General features: G+C 49.5%; 8 protein-coding genes across 8 annotated transcripts; 4 read left to right on the top strand and 4 right to left on the bottom strand.

Moving 5' to 3' along the window:
- Positions 1–2885: 2885 nt before the first annotated feature.
- On the top strand, positions 2886–6909 carry N7503_009855 (uncharacterized protein; the record flags this gene model as incomplete). The annotated part of the gene is made up of 2 exons (XM_057069401.1): positions 2886–5880; positions 5936–6909. 2 exons carry the CDS (start codon positions 2886–2888, stop codon positions 6907–6909), a joined length of 3969 nt encoding a protein of 1322 aa, XP_056916012.1.
- A 1837-nt stretch (positions 6910–8746) lies between these two features.
- Positions 8747–9358, top strand: N7503_009854 (uncharacterized protein; the record flags this gene model as incomplete). Its single annotated transcript, XM_057069400.1, has 1 exon — positions 8747–9358. The coding sequence occupies one exon, from the start codon at positions 8747–8749 to the stop codon at positions 9356–9358; it is 612 nt and encodes a 203-aa protein (XP_056916011.1).
- Positions 9359–10030: 672 nt separating this feature from the next.
- On the bottom strand, positions 10031–11981 carry N7503_009853 (uncharacterized protein; the record flags this gene model as incomplete). The annotated part of the gene is made up of 3 exons (XM_057069399.1): positions 10031–10456; positions 10514–11143; positions 11208–11981. The coding sequence occupies 3 exons, from the start codon at positions 11979–11981 to the stop codon at positions 10031–10033; spliced, it is 1830 nt and encodes a 609-aa protein (XP_056916010.1).
- A 721-nt stretch (positions 11982–12702) lies between these two features.
- On the top strand, positions 12703–13266 carry N7503_009852 (uncharacterized protein; the record flags this gene model as incomplete). The annotated part of the gene is made up of 1 exon (XM_057069398.1): positions 12703–13266. The coding sequence occupies one exon, from the start codon at positions 12703–12705 to the stop codon at positions 13264–13266; it is 564 nt and encodes a 187-aa protein (XP_056916009.1).
- Positions 13267–14434: 1168 nt separating this feature from the next.
- N7503_009851 (uncharacterized protein) lies at positions 14435–16058 on the bottom strand (the record flags this gene model as incomplete). Its single annotated transcript, XM_057069397.1, has 6 exons — positions 14435–14521; positions 14763–15032; positions 15087–15161; positions 15345–15398; positions 15453–15731; positions 15789–16058. 6 exons carry the CDS (start codon positions 16056–16058, stop codon positions 14435–14437), a joined length of 1035 nt encoding a protein of 344 aa, XP_056916008.1.
- A 1893-nt stretch (positions 16059–17951) lies between these two features.
- On the top strand, positions 17952–21511 carry N7503_009850 (uncharacterized protein; the record flags this gene model as incomplete). Its single annotated transcript, XM_057069396.1, has 9 exons — positions 17952–18075; positions 18143–18158; positions 18216–18238; positions 18286–18403; positions 18453–18552; positions 18605–20051; positions 20104–20203; positions 20260–21045; positions 21100–21511. 9 exons carry the CDS (start codon positions 17952–17954, stop codon positions 21509–21511), a joined length of 3126 nt encoding a protein of 1041 aa, XP_056916007.1.
- Positions 21512–21744: 233 nt separating this feature from the next.
- N7503_009849 (uncharacterized protein) lies at positions 21745–24503 on the bottom strand. Its single transcript, XM_057069395.1, has 3 exons — positions 23910–24503; positions 22137–23714; positions 21745–22070 (listed from the first exon to the last, which is right to left on the bottom strand). Exons 1-3 carry the CDS (start codon positions 24333–24335, stop codon positions 22026–22028), a joined length of 2049 nt encoding a protein of 682 aa, XP_056916006.1. The 5' UTR covers positions 24336–24503; the 3' UTR covers positions 21745–22025.
- Positions 24504–25038: 535 nt separating this feature from the next.
- N7503_009848 (TDT family transporter) lies at positions 25039–26463 on the bottom strand (the record flags this gene model as incomplete). Its single annotated transcript, XM_057069394.1, has 5 exons — positions 25039–25188; positions 25242–25527; positions 25587–25883; positions 25939–26307; positions 26375–26463. 5 exons carry the CDS (start codon positions 26461–26463, stop codon positions 25039–25041), a joined length of 1191 nt encoding a protein of 396 aa, XP_056916005.1.
- Between the last annotated feature and the right edge of the window lie 20 nt (positions 26464–26483).

Genomic DNA, 26483 nt, shown 5'->3' with positions numbered 1-26483 from the left:
GATTTGCACCAAGGCCCCCTTCCCCTCACGAAAAGGGGTTGGGTAGCTGAGTCGCTCACTCGGCAGGGAGACGTCACGGTAGAGGTATAGCGGGGAACCAACACCGTCCCTGGGACCTGATTGCACGCATTAGCGACACGGGAAGGAACAATGCAAAGGTTTAGGGCGAATTCTGGGACCTATTGCGTGGCAGTGTGCATCGTTTAATACTTTTCAGTAAGCGGGGGTGATGTCACAATCAGTTAGTATTTTTGGCCCCCAGGGCTGTGAATTGATCGGCTTCGGAGCTATACCCAGATGAGACATAATCAGCGTTCTGGGAGGGCCAGAACCATCGAAGCTTTGGATCGCAGCTTTTGCTAGAAGGGGTAAGTGGCACTGCCACGTGCGATCGTATAACTTTTTGAAATAATCTCGATAAAGAGTTCGTACTTCAATGTCTATCTCAAAGGTCTTGAAAAGGTCCTTGGGGATGTTGCCTTGAAGGCTTGGTGGGCCTAGCCGAACCAAGCTAGAGCCCGCAAAGGACCCATGGATTGGAGTTCGGAGCTATCTATGGACTTTTACACCAACACGCTCCGGAGCTGCAGGGTCTTTCTATAATTATCGGGGAGCTTAAAGGGATCGATACTAGCAGGATTCATGCTCTACTATCGCGCTATCACGAACATAGATGCGAACGTTGGTAGGAACCGTGGAGAACAATGCTTCTTAGTAATTGATGCGGAGTTTTGGAAGTCCGATCGACTCCATAGATCCGGCGCAACCAATTTCGAAACAAATCATTGGAGGTTATCAACAAGCTTGACATGAAACAGTCAAGGATGAAACACATCTTTTGCGAAGTACGAGATACCTATGGGATAAGAGGCCTTGCCACCGAGGAATTCCTTGCCCCAAAGTACAGGATGCATAAGGTTGCAGCATATATCCACCCCGCACACCAAGACATTAATGTAAGAGGTGTACCGTGCTTGGCATGGACATCCTGCCCCATTGCCACCTCGAGACCATTGCCCCTTGGTTTTGAACCTTGGCTAGGATGATGACTGCATTTCTCGGGCGCTGATAGGTGTTTCAATCTCTTACTTTTTTGCAGAAGATTCATCAAAGTGATAGTAATCATTATGCTCCCAAGCTGATGATAGTTTTCTTGTCCTGACCAGTAGTATACTGGAAAAAATCAATATGATTTCAGGTCGTGTTGGCCGGTCGGAAATATACGCAGGACTGCGCCGCAAGTTGCCGTCCCTATCTATACATAGCTACTTAGCGCCCGGTAGTCTAATCTATGGATAGCATTTGGGGTTCCCCAATAATTCTGATGGTCCAATGTAAGTCCGCCAAGGCAGACTAGCTACATGAACAATTACACCTGGTAGCAGTGAGATCCTGTTGTTCTCGATGGGGGTTACTGTATAGGTATAGTTGCCTTTTTAGGCAAGGATGCCTGTCTAGGTCAAGTGTTGAGATGAAACTGTCTGTGCTCGGGGGCATTTATCTATGAGGCGGACTTCTGAAACCCGTAGTGGAGTAACGGTTCCCCCGAGGGATTTGTAGGGATCGAGCACGCTGTCACAGATCGTAGATCTGGTAAATCTTGAACACATGGAAGGTTCGTGTAAATTTGTCTCTCTCGAGTAAGGACCGTGTCATGGTGCCACTCCAACGGTAAGTAACTAGGACTAAGTATAATTAAGTCCACAATGGAAGTTCCACTTACCGGCACGGCTGGCACAGCATTCCCCGCAGTTGAGTGGTGGATTCGCAAAATTATGTGGAGTCCATGTTTACGAAGTATGTAACTCGGTACTAGTGGCGAATTAATACGTACAGATTGGGGGCCGTGTCCCTGGAGGGGCCAGGTCCAGTCAAACATTATACTATCCAGGATGTTTCACACTTACTCCGTCTGCTAATTCTGAACCCGATCGTAGATCACGATACTCAACTAGGAAAGATCTCAAGTAGGAAAGCTGTCAAATCTCCCCGGTCCACAAACCACATGGTGCACATGGCCATGGATTTGTGGCGCAAGAGCTGGTGGATTTTTAATTTATTGGTATCTTGAATCTTACATGTTTCCTCATGCGTGTTAAATGAGTGGAATGCAACCCTGGTTAGGATATCGACGCGCCGATCGAGTAAAGTGTAGATGAAGCTGACTGATGCAGAATCTCTTGAATTTGTCCCAAGCAATGAGATTATGTGATTATGTACGTTATAGGAAGTTTATATTGATCAAGCGTATGAGTACTTGAAATAGATTAATTTGAACAGATACATGCAAGGAAGGGGATTACTCGAAAGGGCAGATTCCGGCCCCCAATACGAACTGTATTGCCTGGCGTATTGCGGTACTCCTTTAGTGACACACAGAAGTGGGCCCATTGAACACCTGAAGAGCCCAGCAGCTTATTCCAATGATATCAGCGCTGTCTGCGCGAGTGCAGGTACTGCATGACTAGCCCCCAACCTAACAGTTCCCCCCCCTAAGACAAAAAACGCTTGCTCCCGGGGCTACTTTCAACCATCCTCCACCTTCTCTTCGTTAACACCTAACAACAAGCCACTGTTTCTTCCATCAACAACCGAGTTCTTTGTTTGAGTAAGCCACCCTCGACAACAAAGACAAACCATTGCAACTACGAATCCACACCACGGGATTATCGGGTTCCCGATCGCCGGTAGGTGATTACTCCACTATCCGACTCGAAAGAGAGACACACCCGCACAGACAGAGAGAGAGCGCGGACTTGACAAATCGGTTGGAGACATGACGGGCTGATAATCAATTACAGAAGTAGTCCTACGAACGATGCTCCAGGGTTAGGAGATTCATCCACCCTTGGAGCGATATCTAGAGGCGGAACCCAACCTCAAAGATGGTATCGCCGGTCACGTTTCCGTATACTCGACCAAGCGAGAATTCCATCACAAAGGACAAGGCGCTGAAGCCCCTTCGCCCGCCGCCACTGAATCTCAAAACTGAAAAGAAATATCAGTTGCCAAGGATCAAAGCCGTCCGCGGTAGCGTATCCGGGGTTGACGAGGGGACAGAAGTACCGTTAATGATCGAGCTGGCGGCTCATAGGCCAACCGCACCTAACGCTTTGGGAGGCAAGTCTTACGAGTGGATCAACATGGATGTATCTAAGAGCCGACCGTGGGAGGGCGACGGGGAACGTCCAGTATCCCCTCCTCGATCTCTCCGCACTATTATTGACCTGGACTCACCACTGGCTTCTGACGACGAATCCGACATTTCTCCCATCTCCGACGAGCGACCAGCAGATCACTCGAGTAAGGTATTGGCTCGGTTCTTCCCTGAACTCCAGAGCAATTTCGCTGTGATGGCCCCTGAAGGTCTAGATACGACTTCAAAGCCGACTTCAAAGCCGAAGACCGGTCGCTCACGAGTTGAAAATGAGATTCAGGCGCGGGTGAAGAGCCTTTATCACAACTCGGGTGATAACCTTGGTCAAGTTTTGGGTTCTAACACCCCGTCCGATGAGAACTATTTAAATAGACCCGAATCGTCAGACTATAGCCGACAGACTTCGATGGCGAGCTTCGGAGATGGGGCATTTCAACGGAAAAACAAGTATCGAATGACCACAGACTCCTCAAGTTACTCTCCCGTTCAGGCGGGGGTTTTCGATGAGACGCCACGAACGTCCAAAAGAATGAGCAGCGCCAGGCCAGCACCGACCCGATTAAACACGATAAGCTCCAAGAGTTCCAGTTCGAATCTACGGGATATGAGGAACAAGCCACTCCCCCTTGCACCTCTCATTGAGCCAATTTCTACCGACTCGCATCATGATCATCAACAACCGTCCGCCCCCCACCATCATTCTTCATCACAGTGCACAGACTGCACGCCCCAGCACCACAATGTTCCCCACTCAGCGTACGCAAGTCGCAATCGTCAACCCCACCGATGCCAAACATGCGGACATCGCGACAATCGTCATCGTCGAGGTAGCCTCAACTCGCCAGAGTACCGCCAAAATCCACGAAATCACCAACGCCATGTGTCAACCTGGCAGCAAGCTGCAGACGAGATGGAAATTGAGTTAAGTTTGGATGGTATGAAGAGGCGGTTGGTGTTGGAAGGCCCACTCCAAATCAGTCGCAATAATGGCGAGTTGGTAGCGGCGCGGCCCGCACCCCTGCCTCCATCCCTGAAACCTTACTCCGAATCGACGAAGAAGGCGACTCGAACTGGTAGCGTCAATTCACGACGGGATGTTTCCGGGTCGAGTAAAAAGGGCCACAAATATAGTCGATCAAAGGACTCTACCGACTCCAACAAAGCCAAAACTTCCAAGCCTAAGGATGAGTCGAAGAGTCGCTGGGGCGGAAATTCCAGATCCAATGAGGGCACAAAGGGAGATCTTCTCAAATTAAAAAAGTCTTTCTCAATCTCCAGGGCAACGTTCACACGGAAGCAGAATCCGACACGGTCGGACCAGCACCGGCTGAGCACGTTGAGCTCACGGTCGGAGACTTCAGTGGACCCACAGGCCGATCATGCCAGCCCGACTGACAAAACACGCTTGTCTCTTCACCTTTCGCAATCAGATCCTAACCTTGAAAAGGTCCTGGATGAGAACGACCCGTTATGTCATAACCGGGACGATCTCCTCCTTCAATTACCACGCCTACAAACAGACAATTTCGGCTTCAAGACCTTGCTCGACCAGTTTGCTCCTGATACGCAGACTGCCTTGGACAACCCCGCAAACTCCAAATCTTCCTCCCTACAGACTGACAGCCTGGGCTTCACAAGCGTATACGAACAACTTGTTCCTGCACAGCGGTCACTTGTGACCAATCAAGTGCAGTCCCCTTGGCTCGACGATACCAGAGATGCCAAGGAAGTCATCCCATCATTTACCATTCGTCGACCGCTTGTTGTAAGAGATGAAAAGATGGTTGTAACAACCAATAGGATGCGCCAGTCTGCTTTCATTTCCACTGCCAAAGCAAGCAGTGTGTATTTCCCGCCCGAGGAGGTTTATGAACTTGCCGCGGGGCCAACATCCCCAGAATCCATGATGCCGAAAAGATCTGCTACCGCTGCTCAGTTCCAGGTGACCTTTCCCTTGACTGAGGTCGTGGACTCGATTGTTGAGATGATTATGGAGCGAATCACATCCCTTGATGACCTTTTTAATTTTGTCCTGGTAAACAAGCGCTTCTATCGCGTGTTCAAGAATCGTGAGCTGCCGATCATTAAAAGTGCGCTATATCAAATGTCACGACCTGCATGGGAGCTGCGTGAAATGAGCCCTCCATGGACCACTGAATGGCAACACGTCTTGGACCCGGATTCCCAGGTACCTGAATACACGCCGTCTCTGTACCTGGATCGTTATGCTCAAGATATCTATACCTTGGCTCAACTCAAGTCCATGATTCTCATGCGGTGCGCCCCGTTCATGCGCCGCGATACTGTGCGTGGCTTGGCTGGATTAGACGAACAGCGCGCCGAGGAGGTTGATAATGCATTTTGGCGGATCTGGACATTTTGTCGCATCTTTGGTAGCGGCAAAGGTCGCGAAAACGACCTTGAAGGTCAGGTAGATTGGCTAAGAGGAGGAGTAAAGGCCCGGAAAGCCCAGGGCTCATCATCTTCTATGACCGAGCCTTTTGGTATCAACAACGTTTTGTTCGAACCACCTGAGGGATTCGCTCACGGCAACTACAGCGGCCTCACACCAACGGAGCTGTATGATATGACTGAGATCTGGACTTGCCTTGGAGTTTTGGTCCAGCCCCTTCATGCAAAGTGCATTGAGGCCCGCAATGTCGGTATTTTCAGAGGCATCGATGTACCCGAGGATGACCCGGTCCGTGAGGAGACCGTTCTTGGTAAGTGACATGCCAACCACATGCACAGAAGCAACATGCTAATATTGGAGTTTAGAGGAATGGACATCCTATGTTCTCACCCTTGGTTTGTCCGCAGTTCTGATGGTCAGCTCACTCAACCCCTCGGAAACTACGGCTATCACCTTTGAACGGGCGAATGCGGTCGGCCTGACCAAGTGGGAAATGACAGAAGGTCAGAACACCCGATCTTCGTTCATGAAGGAAGCCGTATCACGCGTTTACGACGACCGAGAACGATATTCTTTCAGTCTGCCTTCTGGCTCAGCCGATAGTCCATGCGAACTGCCCTCGAACGAGGTGACAACCCGCGAAGAAGATAGCGAGCGTCGGCAGGTGTTTTCCCAAGAAATTCGAGTTCAGCGTCGCGAAGGAAGGAACCAGTCCCACGGGGGTGACTCTTTCGCAAGGGAGCGACCCATGTCTACATACAGCACCATTCTGCACAGCCTCGGAGGTAGCATCGGAAGAATTGTCAACGGAGCGCCCTCTGTACCACCAGTACCTCCCCTTATGTTCGATCGGTCATCCACCTCGACCGGAAGCCGAAGCCCTCCTCCCCCCGGAACACCAAACTATGCTCCAGGAACTCCCCAGCATGCACCGGGCACTCCCACCCACACCCCGAACTACATGCTTGGTACCCCAGGCCAGATACCCACATCAGAACCTAAGACACCTCTCCTCCGCAGTCCCCCACTCTCGGGCTCTTTCATGCCAGCCCCTCTCCAACTCCAACCCCAAGTCCAAGACCCTGTCGACCGAGCCATCTCTCGCATGGTGAATGAACTTGGTTTCTTCGAAGACGATGTTAAGTGGGCACTGAAAATCACCGACACCGGTGAAGGAATTAACGTCCAGGCTGCTGAGCAGCTTCTACAACAACAAAAGAAGAAGTCCGATCGTATTCCGTTCGTGACTCGTGGGCGGAATAATAACGGGAAGAATCCATTGCTCATGTCGGTCATGAAGCAGCAGGGTACTCAGGAATCGGGTTGGCGATGGGCCTAAATCAGTGCAAATTGTGCCATCACCCTTGTACACTCTCATTTTCCAAGGAATTATTATGTGTTTTTAGTCCTGCGATTAGCGATGTGCGGATGATTTAATTTCTTTTGTTGAGCCCCTTTTCCAGAATATACAGATTTTCTGAATACAATGACCGTCTAACATTACTACTCTCTCTATACTCTGTTAGCTATTGTAATATATGGGATAAAAGTCTTGACAACAGATTCAGGATCCAATTTTGTTCACAATCGACCAGATTACTACGGTAGATGCCCAGGTGGGGGCCACCAGCTCGCATGGTGAGAAGGCCAGCAAAAGTCTAATTAACATAAAAAAAAGGCACGTGTTGGAAAGCCACGCGTATGGACGGGAAGGATCAGTAAAGCAATGTCTTAAGTCGCGTAGAAAAAAAAAAGTAAAGAAAGAAAATCAAAAACAAAGAAACGTAGAGTATGCACGCTCGGGCGGACCTCAACGCCCAGCTACTTCCAGTCATCAGAACCCAGCCAATACTATCCTCAGGGTCAGAGGTCGTGTGATAAACACCCCTGCGACGACTAGGCGGTTAGGGAGACTTGCTTACTTCTCTTCCAAAAAAAATCTCTTCCAAAAAAAAAACGGAAAAAGAAAGGAACGGGACCAGAAAATCCAGGGTTTTAGGGGACTTTGACCCATTTTTCGTGGGTATTCGGCTTTAATTTCTAGCCTCTAGATAGAACCTAGTCTGCTTTAGTACTAGCTTTTATATTTGTGAGATATGTCTCATGTTGGGGTCGAAAAGTGGTGGCTACGTTTGCAATCTGGGAATCCAGTTGTGTATGTGGCTTTTTGACCACCTCGTTATGAAGCCCGGCCTATGTATTAGGGAGATGAAGGACTTTCATTGGGAGTTCAACAATTCTACCATCAACATCGGGCGTTCAACGTGCTGTAACACCTGGCTAGACCGAAAAGCAAAGCTAGTAGAAAGCGAAGGAATGAAAACCCTGACACGAGATGCGAGATTGGATACACTAGATATTCACTGTACGGTCGATTTGGAAAATAAATTCGCTGGACGGAAAACTTATATCTCAGCCCCTATCCCTCACCGCCTTCCCCAGGTTTAATCTCGCGGAAAGAACCGGTGGCTTAGGGGGTGAGAAGGTAGTATTAGGAAGCGCACGGACCTCTGGATGCCGGACAACAATCACACCCTCATTTAATTTGAGTCCAATAGTCCAATAATAGAAGACCCTGGGAGCCTCCTTCTAGCACCTTTTGCAGACTTCGGTCTTAGCACCCGAATTTGGACGACTGATTGCTCTTTGACTGTTCCCTCTTTCGACTGCAAAGGTGTTCAACAGGAACTTCCACCAGGGTTGCAAACATCTAATTTGTCAACTTTAGACAGTATTCTGTACAGCCTTATAACGACGGCGATGAAAGTTTACAGCCAGCTCATTAGCGTCCAAAAAGTATTTCTCGCTAGGAAGACTAAGGCGCCCTAATAAAGCACTAAGAAAGTGGGCTCCCGGCAAGACCGGCACCCTGCCAGCATACATCTCGTTCTATAGGACCACACCCAATGCAGGGGCCATTAGTGCTTGCCAAATTCAGGGATTCTTCTGAACAGGGCTAGCAGGGTCCGAGCAGCCCCATACATGCTTAAGCGAGGCTAAGCAAACCTTTAGCGTTGTGATAATGGCTTGAAAATGAGGAGCCGCCCTGTTTCTCGCAACTTTTTTCTGTTCCCTTCTCCTACCTGACAATTGTCAAACTGTGTCATACTATATCGCAATAGTAACTCGATTCATTGGATTTATCCTATTAAATACCAAGGAAACAACATATCAAAATGCGCACCAGTTCGCTTCTCGCGGTTACACTGGCTGCTTTAGCCGCTGGCGAGAGCACCACCACCGTCGGCTATTTCGGGTACAACGCAGGACTCGGTAATGACATCGGTCCCTTCGCCTTCTCTAGCACTGGAGCCAGTGTTGCTGGCATCAATGCGGTCGCTACCACCTACGAAATTAAGTGTTTGAGCGATGCACCGACATCCGAGTGCCAGATCCAATCGAAGCATCCCTGGACCCTCATTCAGGGTCCTTCGACCTACAACTTTGCGGCTTCTTTCACTTATACAAGAGACGAGATAACCGCGACATATATCGAGACAGCTGATTGCTCTTTCACTAGCTACTCTGAATCGGCCTCTTGCTCATGGAGTTACTCGGCCACTGGCTCTTCATCTGGTGGCAATCTTGCCTCTTCTACTTCTTCTTCCACCTCGAACATCCCGACTGCCTCGGTCACTTACTGGGAACTGGATGTCACTGGCGGTGTTGCCTCTTACACTGCTCCTCAGGCAACCAAGACCCCTGATGCTGCTGCTGCTCTCGCGAAGCCTTTGATCACCGCTGCACCAATGTTCGCTGTGGCTGCCGCTGCCGCTGCCATGTTCTAATGGAAGAATTAAGTTCTTTTCATTTACCACCCGGCTAGCTACGAGATGGATTGTTTCCGCGCTTTTCGTATGTGGAATATCATGTCATGTGATTAGGGTTTGAAAGAGCCCCTCTATGTCTTAGACATAGAAGGCGATAGCGGCCGGCACTGTACGATTGAGAATTTTTAAGTTTCGAGCGAATATAGTTTTCAAAGATCTCTGTCTTTAATACTTGGCATCACTACTCAAATTTTCTTTAACTTTTGCCTTTGATCTAGATCTAGCCTTTGGACTTATCCTTCATAATAACCTTGGAAGCTTCTCATGCTGCGCAGTACCTTAAAACCTCCGCAGTCTCCTCAGTATGCCCCCCCGCAGGGCCGTCCCACATCTCAGCAATAGGCTTGGTCAACTGGTCTGCCCTTCGCCTTTGCTTATATCGCTTTCAATGGTTAGAATTGTATGTACTGCAGTTTCTAGCTTAGAAATCAGCCAACACAAGGTATTTTCAGGATCCAAAAGACCAGAAAATTATGTACTTCAGACTTGGACTCTTTCCTCTAAAATTATCGATAGTAGGCATTAACCTGGGAAATACCTGGAAATTCAATTAACGTAAAGGAGGACATAATCTCAGTGTATCATTGTAAACATGCAAATTCCGAACAAGCACGACAAATTAAAAAATATCTACGCGGGCGTCGCTTTTCCCTTATCTTTCTCGGTCTTCTCCATCTCCATGAGATATCGCAATCGAGCAACGGCCTGCTCCAACTCTTCCGGAGTAGGCATGTTGACAATCATGAGATAAAGAACATCCTCCCGGAAAAGCTTATACTTGTTCCCCTGTTCTTTCTTCTTTCTGGCAATCTTCTCTTTGAAGGTTTCACTTGGAGGTAGACCCTGCAGAGCCCGCTTTCGGTCATTCCGTTCCTTGATGGCAGAGCCTGCTCGATCGAGCATACTAGGCTTTTTCTTACGCACGATCTTGCCGCCAGTCAGGGTGGAGAGGAGAGATCCATTGTTCGCTGGGTGATTCGGATCATTGTAACGTGAAGTGAAGGGCTTTCGGTTTTCCTCGGTAACAGCAAGAGCAGAGCCCTTGTGATCAGCTTCCTGTTTCCTGTTAGTGGTTGTTCTTGCAATTCGCCCAGGGAAGTAAGAGATACTCACGAATTCGATCTGCCTTCTTCTGTCGATGTAATCATGGGCCCATGTTCGTGAATTCATCCACGATGACTTGGCCTCCTTGCCCTCCTGTTCGCGGAGTGCAGCTCGGTCGATGCGAGGATAGATTAGTGGAGCACATTCAGGAAGCTGCATCTGACCATGAGTTTGGCCACTTTCCAGTCTGAATCCCTTCATGCGGGACTTCCATGCATTCATCTCAGGGTGCTCCTCGGTGTTGGTAAACTTTGCGATAGTTTCGGCGGCATCAAATCCGTTTGTAGCCGGTGCCGGACCCGCCTCGGGGTCGCCCTCCTGTCTCACACCGGATCCGCTGATGTTGACCTGCTCCATGGTGAACATATCAGCGAGCGGGTCTGAAGCTGCGCCGTTCTTTTTCTTCTTTTGCTTGGGAGGCTTCTCGTGGAATTTCATGATCATGGCGTATTGGCCGCGAGGCATGAAGACCTCTTGGTTGACCTTGTCAAGGTAGCTGGTGGTGCGCTTGCGGATTTGGAATTGCATGGCCGTCTCTGCAATGATTTGGACGGCCAGTGCAGTCAGAGAGACTGACAGCAAGGGAGACCAGCCAGTGATATCGGCGGTGACAACGAGGACCTGCAGCCACATTGATGCCTGTGATAAAAGTCAATATAACCACATAATCGGACAGGTAGTGACATAATGTGGCATAACGAACCTGACTCGCTTTATGGAAGTCGCTGATGAACTTCAAGAACACATCTTGGCCAATGCCACAGTCTTGCAACACAGGTGCATAAGCGCGTACGAATCCACGCCTCTTTGCGCCGGGTCTGCGCTGGGGAATAATCACTGGGAATGGAAGCTTTGTCTTCGGTCCAGGTGGGCCTGCCATGGCCACGAGCTCACGAATCATTCGGTCTCTCTTCTTCTCCTTGGTTTCCGCAGAGTCATCCTGATGGATTGCATCTGGGTCATCCTCAGTGTTCCTTCTAGGGAGCTCACCAGGCACACCATCTAGCTCATCATATGCTGGCAATGCCTCGGATACCTCATCAAGCTCCCATGCCTCCTCGTCTCCATTATATTCGCGTTGGCTCTCTTCATAGTGGACAATCTCGTCATACTCATCCCCAGAGTCCTCGCCAGCCTCATAAGAATGGCTTCTGCTTTTCTCGTCGGGGTAAGTGGCGTCACTCGACCGTCCTGCGCCAGGCGAGTAGGCCGGGAGATCTTCGTCAAGGCTCAAGTTTCTCAGTTGCTCGTGGCCGTCTGCTTCACTTGGAGGGAAGGTAGGAGGGGTATCGGAAGGGAGACTACGAGGGGTCTCATAAGCAGAGGTAGTTGTAGAGGTAGGTACAGAAGCAGAGGGCGAAGCAGAACTAGAGCCTTGCTCTGAAACGGAGTCTTTGCCACGGTGCCGGGCGGCATGAATGGCTTCAGAGGTGAAGCCGATGCCCGAACCGATAAGTCTTGCGAGTCCTTTACCCATAGTGGGGGCCGTAAGTGTTACTTAGAAAAAGATCCTTGCGAAACAGCAGACTTTTCCTATGGGGGTGTTTTACATTCTTTATATAGGGCTGGGAGGGGGGGCTGTATTGCTGTATTGCATGGGTCTATTTTCATCCAGAACCCCCCTCATCACACATCACCCCTCCGACCCACTGGCTTAGCCAGATCAGGACACCAGGATGCTAATCTGCGCACCAAGATGGGGGACTGCATCTCTCGCTGAAACGAGACAAGCCTTTTGCAAGGATTAAGCGCTACGCCCCACCTTTTCCTTGTCCCTGACGCTGCAGTGGGGCCTTCTGATTGGATCGCAACAGTATCAGAATCCGCCCCCAATCTCAACTCCGTCTTGCTTCGTCACCTTCGGATGATAGGTCAAGAGATCACACTACGGTCTTTCATTATCCACTTGGAACTGCGCATTTGCGGCCCCCAACGCCTTTATCCCTCATATTACGCCTTGTCCCACCAGCCCGCGATCGCCTCACGCCGATCACTTTATCTCCGCCCCGAGATATGTAAGTCACATGACCATAAGAATGCATAAGCGGCATTAGTGCCCCGCCGTAATTTATTCAGCATCGCGATCTTGCGTATTCAATGCCGATCGCCATTGTCAACAATACCCAACTCCACTGCTAGTTGAGACCCAACTACAGATCTCAAGTTGATAGTGTGTCCAACATCCTCCACTTTTCAAAATGGCTACCCAACCACCCCAACAAGACACCTTGAACCAACGAAGAGCCGACTTCGAAAAATTCAAAAACTACACAGCCTACACTTTCCTCATCGCCTCACCAGTCCTAATCGCTCTTCCGCCCCGCAAGCTAGACCACCTGACCGTCCTACTAATCGGTGCATTCGGCTTCTCTGCGAACCACGTGGTCCGCGAACAAACCGGACGCAGTATCGTCGAGCGCATCGAGTCTCGTATTGCTCGCCCGCGCATTCTCAGCGACTTGCCTTCCGAACGTGCGCAGGAGGTCCAGATGCGGTTGCGCGCGGCGCGGGAAGCGCAATTGCGCGAGGGCGGTATGCCAGCTGATGAGTTGGAGAAGTGGAAGGCGTTGCAGAGCCAGCAAGATCAGGGTATTGCGGAGCGGGTTTGGCTCGGTGGAGAGAAGGAGGGATGGATGGAGCGCAGATTGCAGAAGGAGCAGGAAGCTCTTGAAGAGGGCAAGGGATATGGAGATTTGATTTCAGAGTATGTTTGGGATGTGTGGAGTTGGGGGAAGAACAAGGAGGAAGAGGATGATGATTAAGGGATTACTATCCGGTCACATTCTACTTGCCGTTGGTTATCCAGCTTGGTCCTGGCTAGGTTGTTCACCATTTGCGCCTGGCGCCTGTCACTATATCTTTGCGCTTGTCTTGTACCAATACTTTTGTCGAATCAGCATCGGGATCGGGCGTTTGGTCTTCTACTGCTGCATCTTAATTCTCACGCCATCTTTCCCCACTCTGGATGACCAGCTATGTCTATATTGAGTTCACAGTCTACAATCTATGGGGCCCAAGCCCGAAAGGGAATTTTTTGAGAAAATTTCATTTCCGAAACTCTCCCATACATGGAGCACGCAATGCAGACAACAGACAATTGTACAGGGTATAGTGAAAATAACAAGTTGGGAAAGTCGACACAAAAAGTCAACCAGAAGCACCGTTGTGGCCATGACTCCACGCAGGCAAATCTGATCGGCCTCGATTGCGACGATGTACATACACATCTTGCAACGTTTTTGAAAGTTCCTCAATGCAACAAAAGAAATGTCAACAATCACCCAGTGATGATAGGTCGTCGGTGTCCACGAGGTCAAGCAGAAAAGCTGTTGTGGCCATGACTCCACGCGAGCAAGTCTGTATACCATGATTGTGACTTGACAATTTGAACAAAATATACAATATAACAAACACATGCATATGAAGAAGTCTCAAAAAATGCATAAATTGAAACATGTCTCCAGCCCATATGCCACTGCCATGCTCATTCCGTTGGTGTTTTATTTGTTCGACATCCTCCATTCGGGCCGTTCACTTGATAGTGCCACGGGGGCCAGGGGAAACTCCGTGGGCTTGGATTATGTGCACGCGCGGTAAAAACCCTGGCCAGGATGCGATATTTCAACACAAATCCACACAAGTACCCACGCAAAAAATATGAGGATCCACGCTGCACCGAACAAGTTGATAGAAGTTGCAGAATTTGGTTGATTTTGAAGTGATCGGGGCAGCGTGGACCTCCAACGAATCCAATTCAAAGTAACCACCGAATGCACACACTTTCAAACACAAGAAGACGAAGCCACGCTGCGCCGATCAAGTCGATAGAGAATGCAGATTTTGTTTTCATGACAGTGATCGGGCAGCGTGACCTCAACATAATATAATTTACCGCAGTATCTTTGATAGAATCCGTACGGCGGCTGAAACTTAAACGAGTCCTCTCAAGAACATGAACCCCGGGCCGTCGACATCCGGCGCATCGGCGGCGTCCGGCACATTGGTAGGATTCAGGTTCTACGTCCCCCGGATGTCGAAGACATGTCCATAGTGGAATAATGGTTCGTGAAGAACCAAGGCCATTCTGGGCTCTGAATGATGTCGTTGAGACAACCTGAAAGACGGATTGCCAGACTAGTGTCTGGAATTTGGAGCTGGCACAAATCTGTTGCCTCGGCTCTCACACCAGTGAATGTATGAAGTCAACTGCGGAGATTAGCATACAGAAGATCAATGCAGAAGGGGGTTTGCTACTTACTTGACCATGCATCGACTCTAGCAAATGAGTCTCAGCTTGTAGAGTTTGACTGGTATGAGAGCAAGACTGAACATAGTTGTTGACGTAGCCGATTGACTGAGCTGCCTGTCCGATTTTGTTAGTTCTCTGTATTAGAGTTTGGATCTTTGGGGAGACACACTCTTGCAGGGCTTGAGCAACATCTTGAATCTTCTGTGCGAGAGCATTAGCTTCCCAGACTCGATCTTTGAACTCTTGATTGATTCCGCACCAATGAATCACACTGACAGCCTATAAAACTATTAGCATATCGAGTTCTGAATTGAGTGAGGGGATAAAACTCACATAACGATGCATGCGTGCCAGGATTTGAAGTTCAGACTCAATATTGGCTGACAGGGTGTCCATGCGTGGTAGATACTGGAACATGGAACTGTTCCCGTATCCGATATTTTGCATCCTCAAGGCAAGAATGTTAGTTTCAGACCTAAGATTTCTCAAGCACGGGTTCACCCAGTTTCTCATGTCTTCTAGTCTTTGGTAAATCCTGACAAGCAGCCAACGTGCTTTCTTGGCTTCACTGAGGAATGAGGGCCAACTTACAGATGTTTCACCCAGTTGAAAAACATCGACCATTTTTATGTCACCGTCTGCGTCCTAGTTTAACATGTCAGCTCATCTGACACACATTTTGGAAGATTCAATTCTTACATAGATGCCATTTGGTCGTCTTTGACCGTTCTGATTGTTCTCATTCGAGTTTCCACCATAGACTTGTTGACCAGCAGGATGAATCCTGCGGTCAAACTTGGGATGCCGATTCCCCCCAGCAGTTTCGGACTTGGCTTGCCCTCTATCTTGCTGATTCCAGGGGTGCCCACGGCGTCTGTCAGGCTGACCTGTGCCCTGGTACCTGGCACCATCGTAGTTCTGTGGCCTTTGGTACTGGCCACGGTTCCAGTAATGGTACTGGTTGCCAGGATGACGAGGCTGTTGAGAAGTTAGATCCAAGGTGCTGTCATTGTCAGTCACGTCAAGATCACTTACGTCGCTACCAGAGAAGCCTTTATCCTCATGGACCAATGGTCGCCGCTCATTGGTAAACGCTAGGTCGTCATTGCTCCAGTTGTGCCAGTCCCTGCCCTGGCGGTTCTTGTAGTGTTGGTTGTAGCGAGTCCGTGGATTTTCATTGTTCGTCGATCTTGGGCCATTGGCCATTTGAATGTCAAGATCTCTGCCGCCGCGACCATGCCCGTTTCTGGGTCCGTGGTGACGGTTGCGTCCGTTGTAAGACATCTTAAATTGATTGGGAGACATCTTCGCTTGCTGGCGGACGCAATTTGGGTTCCAAGACGTCCCTCCCTGGGAATGGCAAACAAGGGGAGCTCTTTCGTTGCCTCGCAAGTGCTGAATTTCGACTTCAGGGGCTCTCAAATGTTTTTCTATTTTTGAATCCCAATCAAGAAACAATTTTTTAACGATTTAAAACTTTTTGGCTTTTTGAACGATTGAACACGCAAAATGGGTTTCTCAAGAATTGACTTGACCCCCTACAAGTTCAATCACTTCGAGGCAACTTGGAGCCCAGGCCCGCTTGAATGGATGAACCTCAAGGGAGTACCGATTCGAGGGTGGATATTATTTTGTTATGGCTGAACTGTGGATGGACGACCACGACCGAAGCTCAGGGCAGGGTGGAGTGGAATGACTTTGACCAATGAGGGTTTGACTTGGAGTGCACGAGACCAATGAATGGTCGTTTGACTGTGATGCACGTGGAAAGGTTTTGTAACTTGATCTCTCGAGGAGAGATGAATCAAGGAAGAAGAAAAAAGATGGGAGAAGAGGGGGGAAGATAGTATATATACTAGTATCTCCGACACTGGATTGGGAAGTTGATCCTTGGAACGAGGTTCTCGAGCCTTAATCAAGCCCCGATCAAGGCCGATCGCGAGATGGGCTACCTCGAGTTGTCTAGATAGAGTTCCGACAGTCCAGAAGAGGTTCCGACAGCCTAGAAGGAGACCTACTAAGCTAGAAGGAGAAATGGGGGATGTGACTCGATGTCAACTTATGTGAGTCAGTTCGGTGCCCAGATGGAATAGACTGTTTCTGTACTAGATGTATTCAGGGAAGATATCGGGAGTCTTTATGGCATTTATCACAGAAACATGGTTTTCATTGGTTGCTTTGTCCGTTGTGCCCTAAGTAGGATTGTGTTTTGAGATGACACACTTGGACAAAGCAGGCTATTTGAATCATGCGGTGAGGCTATACTTGGATTAAAACAAAGGATGCAAAGACTATTACAATTAGCATTGTCTTGGTGTATCTATGAATCTTATAACAGGAAAAGCTATTGTTGAGATCTATATGTTTTGGTCTGTACATGTGCTTGACCAAAGGTTAGGGCTCGATGCAAGGGCAGTCCAACTAGCGACGAGATATACCATCACAGAAAGGAGGCAACTTTGGAAAATTGACAGATTCCGTGGTTTGCATGCTAGAATTTGAAATCAGCCCTCTACGTAGGCGTTATATCAAATTGAAGTGGGGTTCCGAGGAGTTGCATTCCACGGTTCCCAACGTGCACGGGCAAAACCGGACTTAACGCCGTACTGCAGTGTTCCTTGGATTTTTATAACGCTTTAATTATAGTTTTAATTATAGATCTCATGGAACTTTTTAACGGATGATGCCACATGTCGTACAGTACCTACAATACCTACTTGAGTACCTCGGGTACTCCGACACCCTTGTGTTCTCATATCTTTGTACTTGGATTCCCACGTTGACTCTGTAATTCGATATTTTATCTGATGTAAACGGTTACGTAGAGAGGGGAATGAATTTTCACCTTTAGAATTGACTTTTTTCTTGGGCTTCCCTGCTTCCGCGATAAGCCAAATAAGCAGTCGAGATCCCAATGGACTTGGTGCTCCCGCCAATCACCGCTCGTGCTTAACACGAACGGGAGGACTCCACTGGTGCCGTCATTGTCCCTTAGCTAGTGACAGCTCCAGGCCTAGATATGCTGCGGAGTAAAACCTGCTGCCCCTCCTCCCTGATTCTTCCTTCCTTTTTCTTTTCACCTTTCCATCCCCCAGATTTTTGTTTCCATTTCTCCAGGTCCTTCTATTCTTTATATAGCTTGGACTCGGTTTCCATTGTTATTCTTGAAGCCGATCTCTCCGGAATCCCGGGTCCACCATGGTGCTGATCGACAAGCAAGAGTACCTCTCCGAGGAGGAGAAGCGTCTGAAGGAGGACCGCGAACGCACTCGCTATTGGAAGCGATGGGGCCCTTATGTGGCAGAGCGACAATGGGCGACTGGTAAGTCCGATCGAGGAAGGTGGGATGTGGGCCGGCAGCTAATGATCTCATCGTTCCTGCGATGTAGTACGTGAGGATTATTCGTAAGTCAAGCCCCACTACAAATTCATCTACAGAAAAACGAATCTAACTTTGCACAGTGATGATGGTGATGCTTGGAGTTGTAAGTCAACATTCTGGAATGTCACAAAACTGCAACTAACCGTCCAGACTTTTCCCATGACCATGCCCGGTCGCGTACCTTCCGCTGGGGTGAAGATGGAATTGCTGGTGTTTCTGATACTCATGGAATTGAAAATATTGCATTTTCCTTCTGGAACGAGAAAGAGTAAGTCGGTCGGAAAACCCCCCAAGGGAAATACTGACAAGTACCATAGTGAATTCCTCAAGGAGCGTCTGTTCGGTCTGTCCAATCCACAAGGTAACCACGGCGAGAGTGTAAAGGAAGCGCATTTCCATGTGGATAATACTCCAACGGTAGGAGCATCTCGAGCCCACCAAAGATGACTACTCTAACATGTTCTATTAGCATTCGTACATGAAGTTTCTCTACAAATACCCCCAGAACAAGTTCCCTTACGAGCAGCTCGTAGAGGAGAATGCGAAGCGATCGCGCTTAGAGCCAGAATACCAGATTCTTGACACCGATGCGTTCAAGGACAACCGGTACTGGGACATTTTCATTGAAACTGCCAAGGAAGGGGATGATGCGGACGAGCTGCTCTTCCGGGTCATTGCGTACAACCGTGGCCCGGACCCCGCTCCCTTGCACATTGTTCCTCAGGTATGGTTCCGAAACACCTGGTCTTGGGGATATGAAAAGCAGGGTGAGAAACCAGTTATCAAGGAAGAAGGCCCACGAGTTGCCAAATCCAGCCACCACAAGCTGGGTGAGCGCTACGCGTGCTTCGCGCCTTCCCCTCCGGTGGGCTCTGGGGACGAGGACATCCAGCCGGAATTGCTCTTCACGGAGAACGAAACCAACAATGAGAAGCTGTGGGGCACCAAGAATGACCAACCCTACGTGAAAGATGCTTTCCATCGCTACATCGTCGACGACGAGAAAGATGCTGTCAACCCAGCCAAGGAGGGAACGAAGCTCGCAGCCTGGTATGCTTTTGACGATGGCGACGAGGTTCCCCCGGGAGAATGTGCGGTGGTTCGATTCCGTTTCTCTCTGAAGAAGAATGACTTCGTGGATGAGGAAGAGCTCGATGATGTGATTGAGGCGCGTCGCGCTGAGGCTGATGACTTCTATCACCACATCAGCCCCCTTCCTATGAGCGACGATCTCAGGAACATTCAGCGACAGGCTTTCTCGGGAATGATGTGGTGTAAGCAGTACTACAACTTCATCTATGATCAATGGAGTACTGGTGATCCAGCTGAAATCCCGCCGCCGCCGGGCCGAAAGGGCATTCGAAATGAACAATGGCGCCATCTGCACATCGACGACATTTTATCGATGCCAGACTCGTGGGAGTATCCATTCTTTGCTGCATGGGATACCGCATTCCACTGTATTCCTCTTGCGATGATGGACCCCGATTTTGCCAAGAAGCAACTCGATCTTATGACTCGTGAATGGTACATGCATCCTAATGGTCAGCTTCCTGCCTACGAGTGGAACTTTGGTGATGTCAACCCGCCAGTGCACGCATGGGCTGTTTTCCGCACCTTCAAGATTGAGCGAAAGATGTATGGACGACAGGATTTGGATTTCCTTGAGCGTGTTTTCCAGAAGTTGCTTCTGAACTTCACCTGGTGGGTCAATCGCAAGGATTTCGACGGCAAGAACGTTTTCGAGGGCGGTTTCTTGGGTCTGGACAACATTGGCCTGTTCAACCGCTCTGAGCCGCTGCCGACCGGTGGTGTTCTTGAGCAGGCTGATAGTACAGGCTGGATGGCTTTCTATTGCCTGTGCATGCTCAACATTGCCCTGGAGCTGGCCAAGCACCGTAGGATCTACGAAGACAGTGAGTCCTCCCATCCTAATCTACACAGGTCACATCTTTTAACATATTTCAGTTGCATCCAAGTTCTTCGAACACTTCATCCTCATCAGTGATGCGATGACATTCCGCAACGGCGAGGACAACATCCAGTCTCTGTGGAACGAGGAAGATAGGTCAGTCTTGAATACATGTCAGTCATCTAATGAGTATATTAGCTAATTTGACGCAGCTTCTACTATGACGCCATCTCTTACGGAGGCCCATGGACACAGCAGTTGCCCATCCGATCCCTGGTGGGATTGATCCCGCTGTATGGCGTGCTCACCCTCGAGCCGGAGCTGATCAACAAGTTCCCGTCATTCAAGCGACGACTTGAATGGTTTGTCGAGAACAAGGCCGATGTCGCAGAGCGCAACATTGCTAGTATCAAGAGACGCGGCAAGGACGACCGACTGCTCCTGGCTCTCGTGAGCAAAGACCGCCTAGAGAAGATTCTCAAGCGCATGCTCGATGAGACCGAGTTCTTGGCTAAGCACGGCATTCGATCCATGTCCAAATACCACGAGGACAACCCCTACTCGATGGACGTCAACGGGGAGACCTTCAAGGTGGGATACGTTCCTGGCGATTCGGACAGCGCTGTGTTTGGTGGCAACAGCAACTGGCGTGGGCCGATCTGGCTGTGCGTCAACTTCCTCTTGGTCGAGTCACTCCTTCGCTTCTACATGTTCTATGGCGATTCCTTCAAGGTAGAGTGTCCGACTGGCTCCGGCGAGTACATGCATCTGGGCCATGTAGCCGAGGAGCTCCAGCACCGCATGCAGCATCTCTTTGCTCGGAACGACGAGGGTCGCCGTGCCTGCAACGGCTCAAATGATCTTCTCGATTTCGATGAGCACTGGAAGGACTACATGTGGTTCAATGAGTTCTTCGACGGTGACAGCGGTCGCGGTCTCGGTACCTCCCACCAGTGTGGCTGGACTGGATTGATCGCAAAGATCATTCACGACACAGGGTAAGTTAAAGGACTCATCAAACTCGTTCGAAACTCAAGACTAACTCTTTCTAGTATCAACTGTCGTCTCCCTCAGACCCCACGTGGCCCCTTCGCTGCTGCCTCCCATTACTTCGACGATATTTTCTCGCGATCCACACGGGGTCGTGGAATCGGCTCCAGAAGACCATCCGTCCGCCGCTCTTCTACAAACCGGTCCATCGGAAACCGCAGTGACTTCAACTCGACTGTCGCAGGTGATGCCACCCCGGTATCAACTTATTTGGATGATGAGGAAGTGATGAGCCCCGTCAGCAGACGCGGAAGCACTCCTGCCCTCTCTACCAATGGAGATGGTGAGCGTGAGGAGCACATCAACAACTACGTGGAGAGCCAGCTGCAACGTGTGCGCAGCTCTGCCTCGATTGCCACCTACGAGGATGAGCTTGAGACGCAGGCTGAGAAGGAGAATGGATCTGGCCACTGATTTGGCCTTGCATTTGGCGATTAGATCATGGATATTTTTCTTATGTTTTGTTACGTTTAACGGCCTACATTTAATAGATGTCATTTAGGATGTCAGAATTAACTTTTTTGAATCTGCCATATATATGCTTTAGTCGAAATATAGGTATAGGCTCGGTTCATTGCTTGAATCGTAAATTTTGCCCTCGGATTACGTGGTATTGACATTGAGATAGGAGACGGTCAAGAGTGTATGAGAGACCCATGTAATTGAAGCCAGTCTCTGAACGTACTGGAGCGACTCAGTGTCTAAAATACATTGAAAGTGAAAAGATACAAAGTGACAAAACCCTTGTCATTCGCCGAGCCATGCATAAGAAATTCAGCCCCGCAGCAAGTTTTGTTGCACAATGATTAGTTGTGTTGTATGTGAAAGCAGAGACCAATCCGATGGATTTTGTTTTTGATAGAATTCAAGAATAAGAGGGAGTGTAGGGACTTGGACTGGCTCGTACGGCGTTGGTAACGTGACTTGATCATGATGTAGGAAGGAAAGCATCTGCGGTGAGAGCGCCCTGGGCCTGAATCGAATGATGTTAGTATAATTTCTATAATATGATCAAGTAGAATTCGTGTGGCCTGCTTACCTTCAATTGCTCAAAGTTGTTCCATGCGGCCTCAAGATTCCATCCGTTGCTGGAGAGTGCCATCTCAGAATACTGGATGGTCATACCAGATTTCGCGCTGATTTGCGAGATCAACTGTTCCTGCTGAACTTGGGTATCGGTCTTGCCTGGGCCAGGCAACCCGTATCCCTCTGGGAAGCCGGGTCGGGGGGCACCGGGCACGACTGGGATAGCGGCAGGGGCGATAGGAGGGACCACAGCAGCTGGAGGAGCGATGGCCTGGGGAATGGGCTGAGGGATAGCCTGAGGGATAGCTTGGTTCTCGGGACTCCAGGCTTCATGTCCACCGTAGGCGCGAAGGGCGAGGATGTCGTTGATAACTCGGATACCACCGGGACCGTTGCCAGGGCCGATGATGAAGCTTCGATCAAAGCTGCGTGTCTCCATTTTTCCTCCAAGGCTCTCCTCGAATTTGCCGTGGACCATAACCAAGAGACCACCGACACCAGTCGCGCTCTGGCCAGTCTGATCGGGAAGTCCAGGAACGGGATGACATTCAACGAGGCACTCCTCAGGGTGAAGAGCCATATCGCTGTGTCGTGTTGGCGGCAGAGTACTCCACAGCTCCCCAATCTTCGCCTTGCCAGTGTAGGTGCGTGCCATTCGTGCGGGGAGGTGGCTGATCTTCAGGAGGTTTCGACTTTTCTTGATGTAAGGGTCCCAGCTGGCAGTATCGGCCTGGGCGGCTTTGGGCGCAGTAGTGTTGATGTTCATAGAGAAACTTGAAGTATCATCGTAATAGCTGTTGAGAAGTTCGGTTCGGTTGCCATCATAGCCAGCGAAGAACGTGCGAATGAAGTTTTCTGCGATCTGGGAATCATCTTGGAAGTGGGGTGGCTGAACAGGAATAGGCGTCTTCTTCTGGGCCGCCACCTCTTCTGGCGTGCGAACCTGGACGTTGTTCAGGGTTTGCAGCTTAGGATACCACTTCATCATGGTGTTCTTGAAGCTTTCGTCGGTACTGAAAGGGTTTCCAGTCAAGTCCAGGAATTCGAGGTCGCGAAATTTCCAGCGCCAGCCGATCATCGAGTGGGCATCCTTGAAGTTGTTGTTTGAGAGATCGAGGTTTTTGAGGCCAGGGATGGTCACGGCGAGGGTGGTCACGACGTTGATGTTAGCAAGTTGGTTGTCTGCTAAGCTCACGCTTTCCACAGCCTCGCGCCTCTGCTTTGCGTCGGGGAATCCCATATTCCAGACCTTCATAAGAGCCGGGAAAAATTTAGACTCTGTTGATGTTTTATTGAACATGCCCATTGCATTGAGATCTGTGTCGGTGCCCAGCTTGGAAAGATCCAGAAGTTTGGTCTCAGGGAAGTATCGTCTGGCGAGGATCGCAGTCATCTTGGATTTGACGTCCACTGTCTCCGGGGAGAGACCATTAGCAGCGCTTATCTCGCGATCAAGCGCCTCGGTCGAGGAAGGATCGTATGGTTCCACGGTAATATTAACTCCAGCGAAGACATTGCCATTGATTTTGGACATTGGTTCTGCCAAGTCCGGTCTCACAGAAACAATAAGTGCGTCTCCTTCAACCCGCGACTAGTCGAATGTTAGCCAGGCGCAAAGAACCTTGAGAATAACAAAGCCATCTAAGCCAAGAAACGTAAAGAACCCCGGGAGGTAGCGACCGTCGTCTTTCCAGGAAAGTCATATTCGACCAAAGAGCCAACGTCGGACCGGGTGCATGTCGAGGTTTATATATATGGTGGCCGCGATTCGAATATTATGACATACCTTGGTGATTTTTGCGCGGGATCCTGATTTGAGCGTGTTCAGTCGTCGTTCGAGGTATGAAATGAGACTTTCGACACCGTGATCGCGCCTGGTTGAAGCCTTGCTGTTCTTCCAGCCACGGACGCTGTACAGTTCAAGTCTGTCTGCATTGGTGTTCTTGCCTGATCGGATGCTGAACGAGTCCTGGGAGTTGGAGATGGCCTTCTGAATCGCATCAATATTCCTGTCGCGACCCTGTGTCCGGCTAGATGGTGCAGATCGGCCTGTGGAGTTCCGCCCGGTGTTGCCCCGGCCTCTCTTCCCTCCTCCACGCGCGGCGCTTGTATCCATGTCCATGTCCCCATCTCGGTCGGTGCGCGTTGGGCCCCGCTTTCGGATGCCACCGCGGTCGGCGCCACCAGGACGACGGGACTTCATGGTTTTCATCTTGTCGAGGGAAGGGGTTGCAGTGGTAGGTGAGTTTGTCGCAAAATATGGGAGAATTTGGGGAGAAATGATCGGCCTAAAGGCCTGTTGATTGATTGCGCGCGGCGCGCCTTGAGCAAGTAGGAAGGTTCGGTCGCATACAACGGATTGAATGTCGGTGGTGCTTTCGAGGACGCAGATTGGGAGAGATGGAAAGCAGGATGAGCACAGGAGAATATTGCAGGAAAGAAATAGAGGAAATTTTAGGCAGCGAACCCGCCCCGGTTGTTACAGAGTGAATTCCTATCGAACAAAAAAAAGTGACGTGCAGGTCACATGAGGCGGTGAATGACATCCCTCAGGGTCATGTGCTTCCCAGCAGACCAATCAGAATTCTCCGTCTCTACAGCACTAGTCCTCTTTGGCTTCACTTTGTTCTTCCCAACCTTGTTCTATGACTGGTATTCACTACAATAGATGAGTCAGAGCAGTGAATCATTCCCGGAAGAGCCTCTCTTACCATTCGGATCTAAGCCACTACGCAATTCTAAACGCATAACATCCTAATTCCCCGGATGTCAGCAAGAACGTTCGAATATATATTTTCCGCAGAAGCTTTCTAATTAGCATACGTAGTAAATTGTAAGTATCCCTACAGAGTACATCCATACTTACAAACAAAGGTTGAACCTTGGACAAATTTTGACTACAAAACAAGATCTTACTATGCTCGAAGACGCTCACCCTCTGTTTCATCCTCTTTCAGACCCAAGTTTTGTAAACACGGCGCATGGAACAAGTGCCCATGCCATGCTCCTAGAGCTGTCCGGGACGCCACCAGCGCCCACAACAAAAGGACGGCGGCGCTGAGAATCTGGAGAGAACCATGTTAGTAATGTGATGAAGTCAAGTAAGCTTCGTACATACTGTTCCAAAAACCTTGAAAAACATGAGGTCCAGCTCTTTCCCCAGCTCCATTGTGTTGGCCGCATAGACACCTAGCGGGAATGTAAAGCCCCACCATCCCATGTTGAAAGGGAAAGGGGAGCTGTATAGAACAGTCGCAAGAGCAAAGACAAGCCAGATTAAACCAAAGCTCCACATAAGGAGAGATATAAAGACACCAAGGACATGAGCCATGGAGCCGGCGATGGGATCGAGAACGTTTGAGTCTTGGAGAAGTTCACGAGCTACTTTCCCGATGTAGATGATACTGCAAATAATAAGCCTGTGTTTCTCTGCGGAAAAGAGCAACGACTGCGGGTATCTTACCCAAATCCACCAAAGCCTAATGGTCCCAGGGGCAGGAAGCAGCTCACGACAGCCTCACGTGGAGGCAGTTTATGCACCGCTAGTCGTTGGTAGTAAATGACCAGCACTGCCAATGCTAAAGGTGTACCCATACCCCATAGAATAAAGGAGACTAGAAGGGTTCCCAATGCATGGACCCTGTTAGGTAGAATACTAGCGACTTCCGCACCTACACCGGCCGCGACAATTGTCGCAGCTATGGGTAGCAATTGTAGCGCCGTGATCCGGTCCAAAGAGGTGATATATCTTTGCGATATCCTAGGAAAGAAAAATTAGTTGTGTCACATAGTGAGAGCTCTAGATATATACTCACAATATGAACGATAGCGAAAGTGTTACCGAAGCTGCAGCGACGACATCTACTATCCACAACGCCCATGCAAAGGACGAGGCCCATTCTCCCCACCGGGGAACACAGACGAGAACCCACATCTCGATTAGAGTAGCAAAGCCCATGGGTATGGTTGCTAAGAAGAGTGAGTTTGTTGGATCTTGAACCATCACTCGCCAGATCTCAGGATACACGGTGTATCGCACGAGAGAGGTAGTGAAGGCCAAGGCGAATATGATGACATTTAACACAAAGAATACAATGGAAATGTAGTATAGAACTGGCGATGAGAAGGGAATGGAGTTAAACAGAACAGAGACAATTCCAGTGCCCATTGTGACTGCAAACCACCTATAACCATCGTTAGTGGACACTCGCCCGAGAGATCATGGTATGTATGATTCATGGATGCACGTACGATGGGCTGAAATTGCGGACCACTCGTCGCCAACCGACATTGTATTTAGCTGGACCCTTAGGGGCAGCAGCCTTGTCAGATTTCGCCATGTGCAATTTAGAGAAGTTTA

Source organism: Penicillium pulvis (assembly GCF_028828015.1).
Source record: "Penicillium pulvis strain IBT 33274 chromosome Unknown scaffold_8_segment0_segment0, whole genome shotgun sequence".
NCBI classification, from domain to species: domain Eukaryota; kingdom Fungi; phylum Ascomycota; class Eurotiomycetes; order Eurotiales; family Aspergillaceae; genus Penicillium; species Penicillium pulvis.
This window is presented reverse-complemented; position numbering and strand designations above follow the sequence as displayed.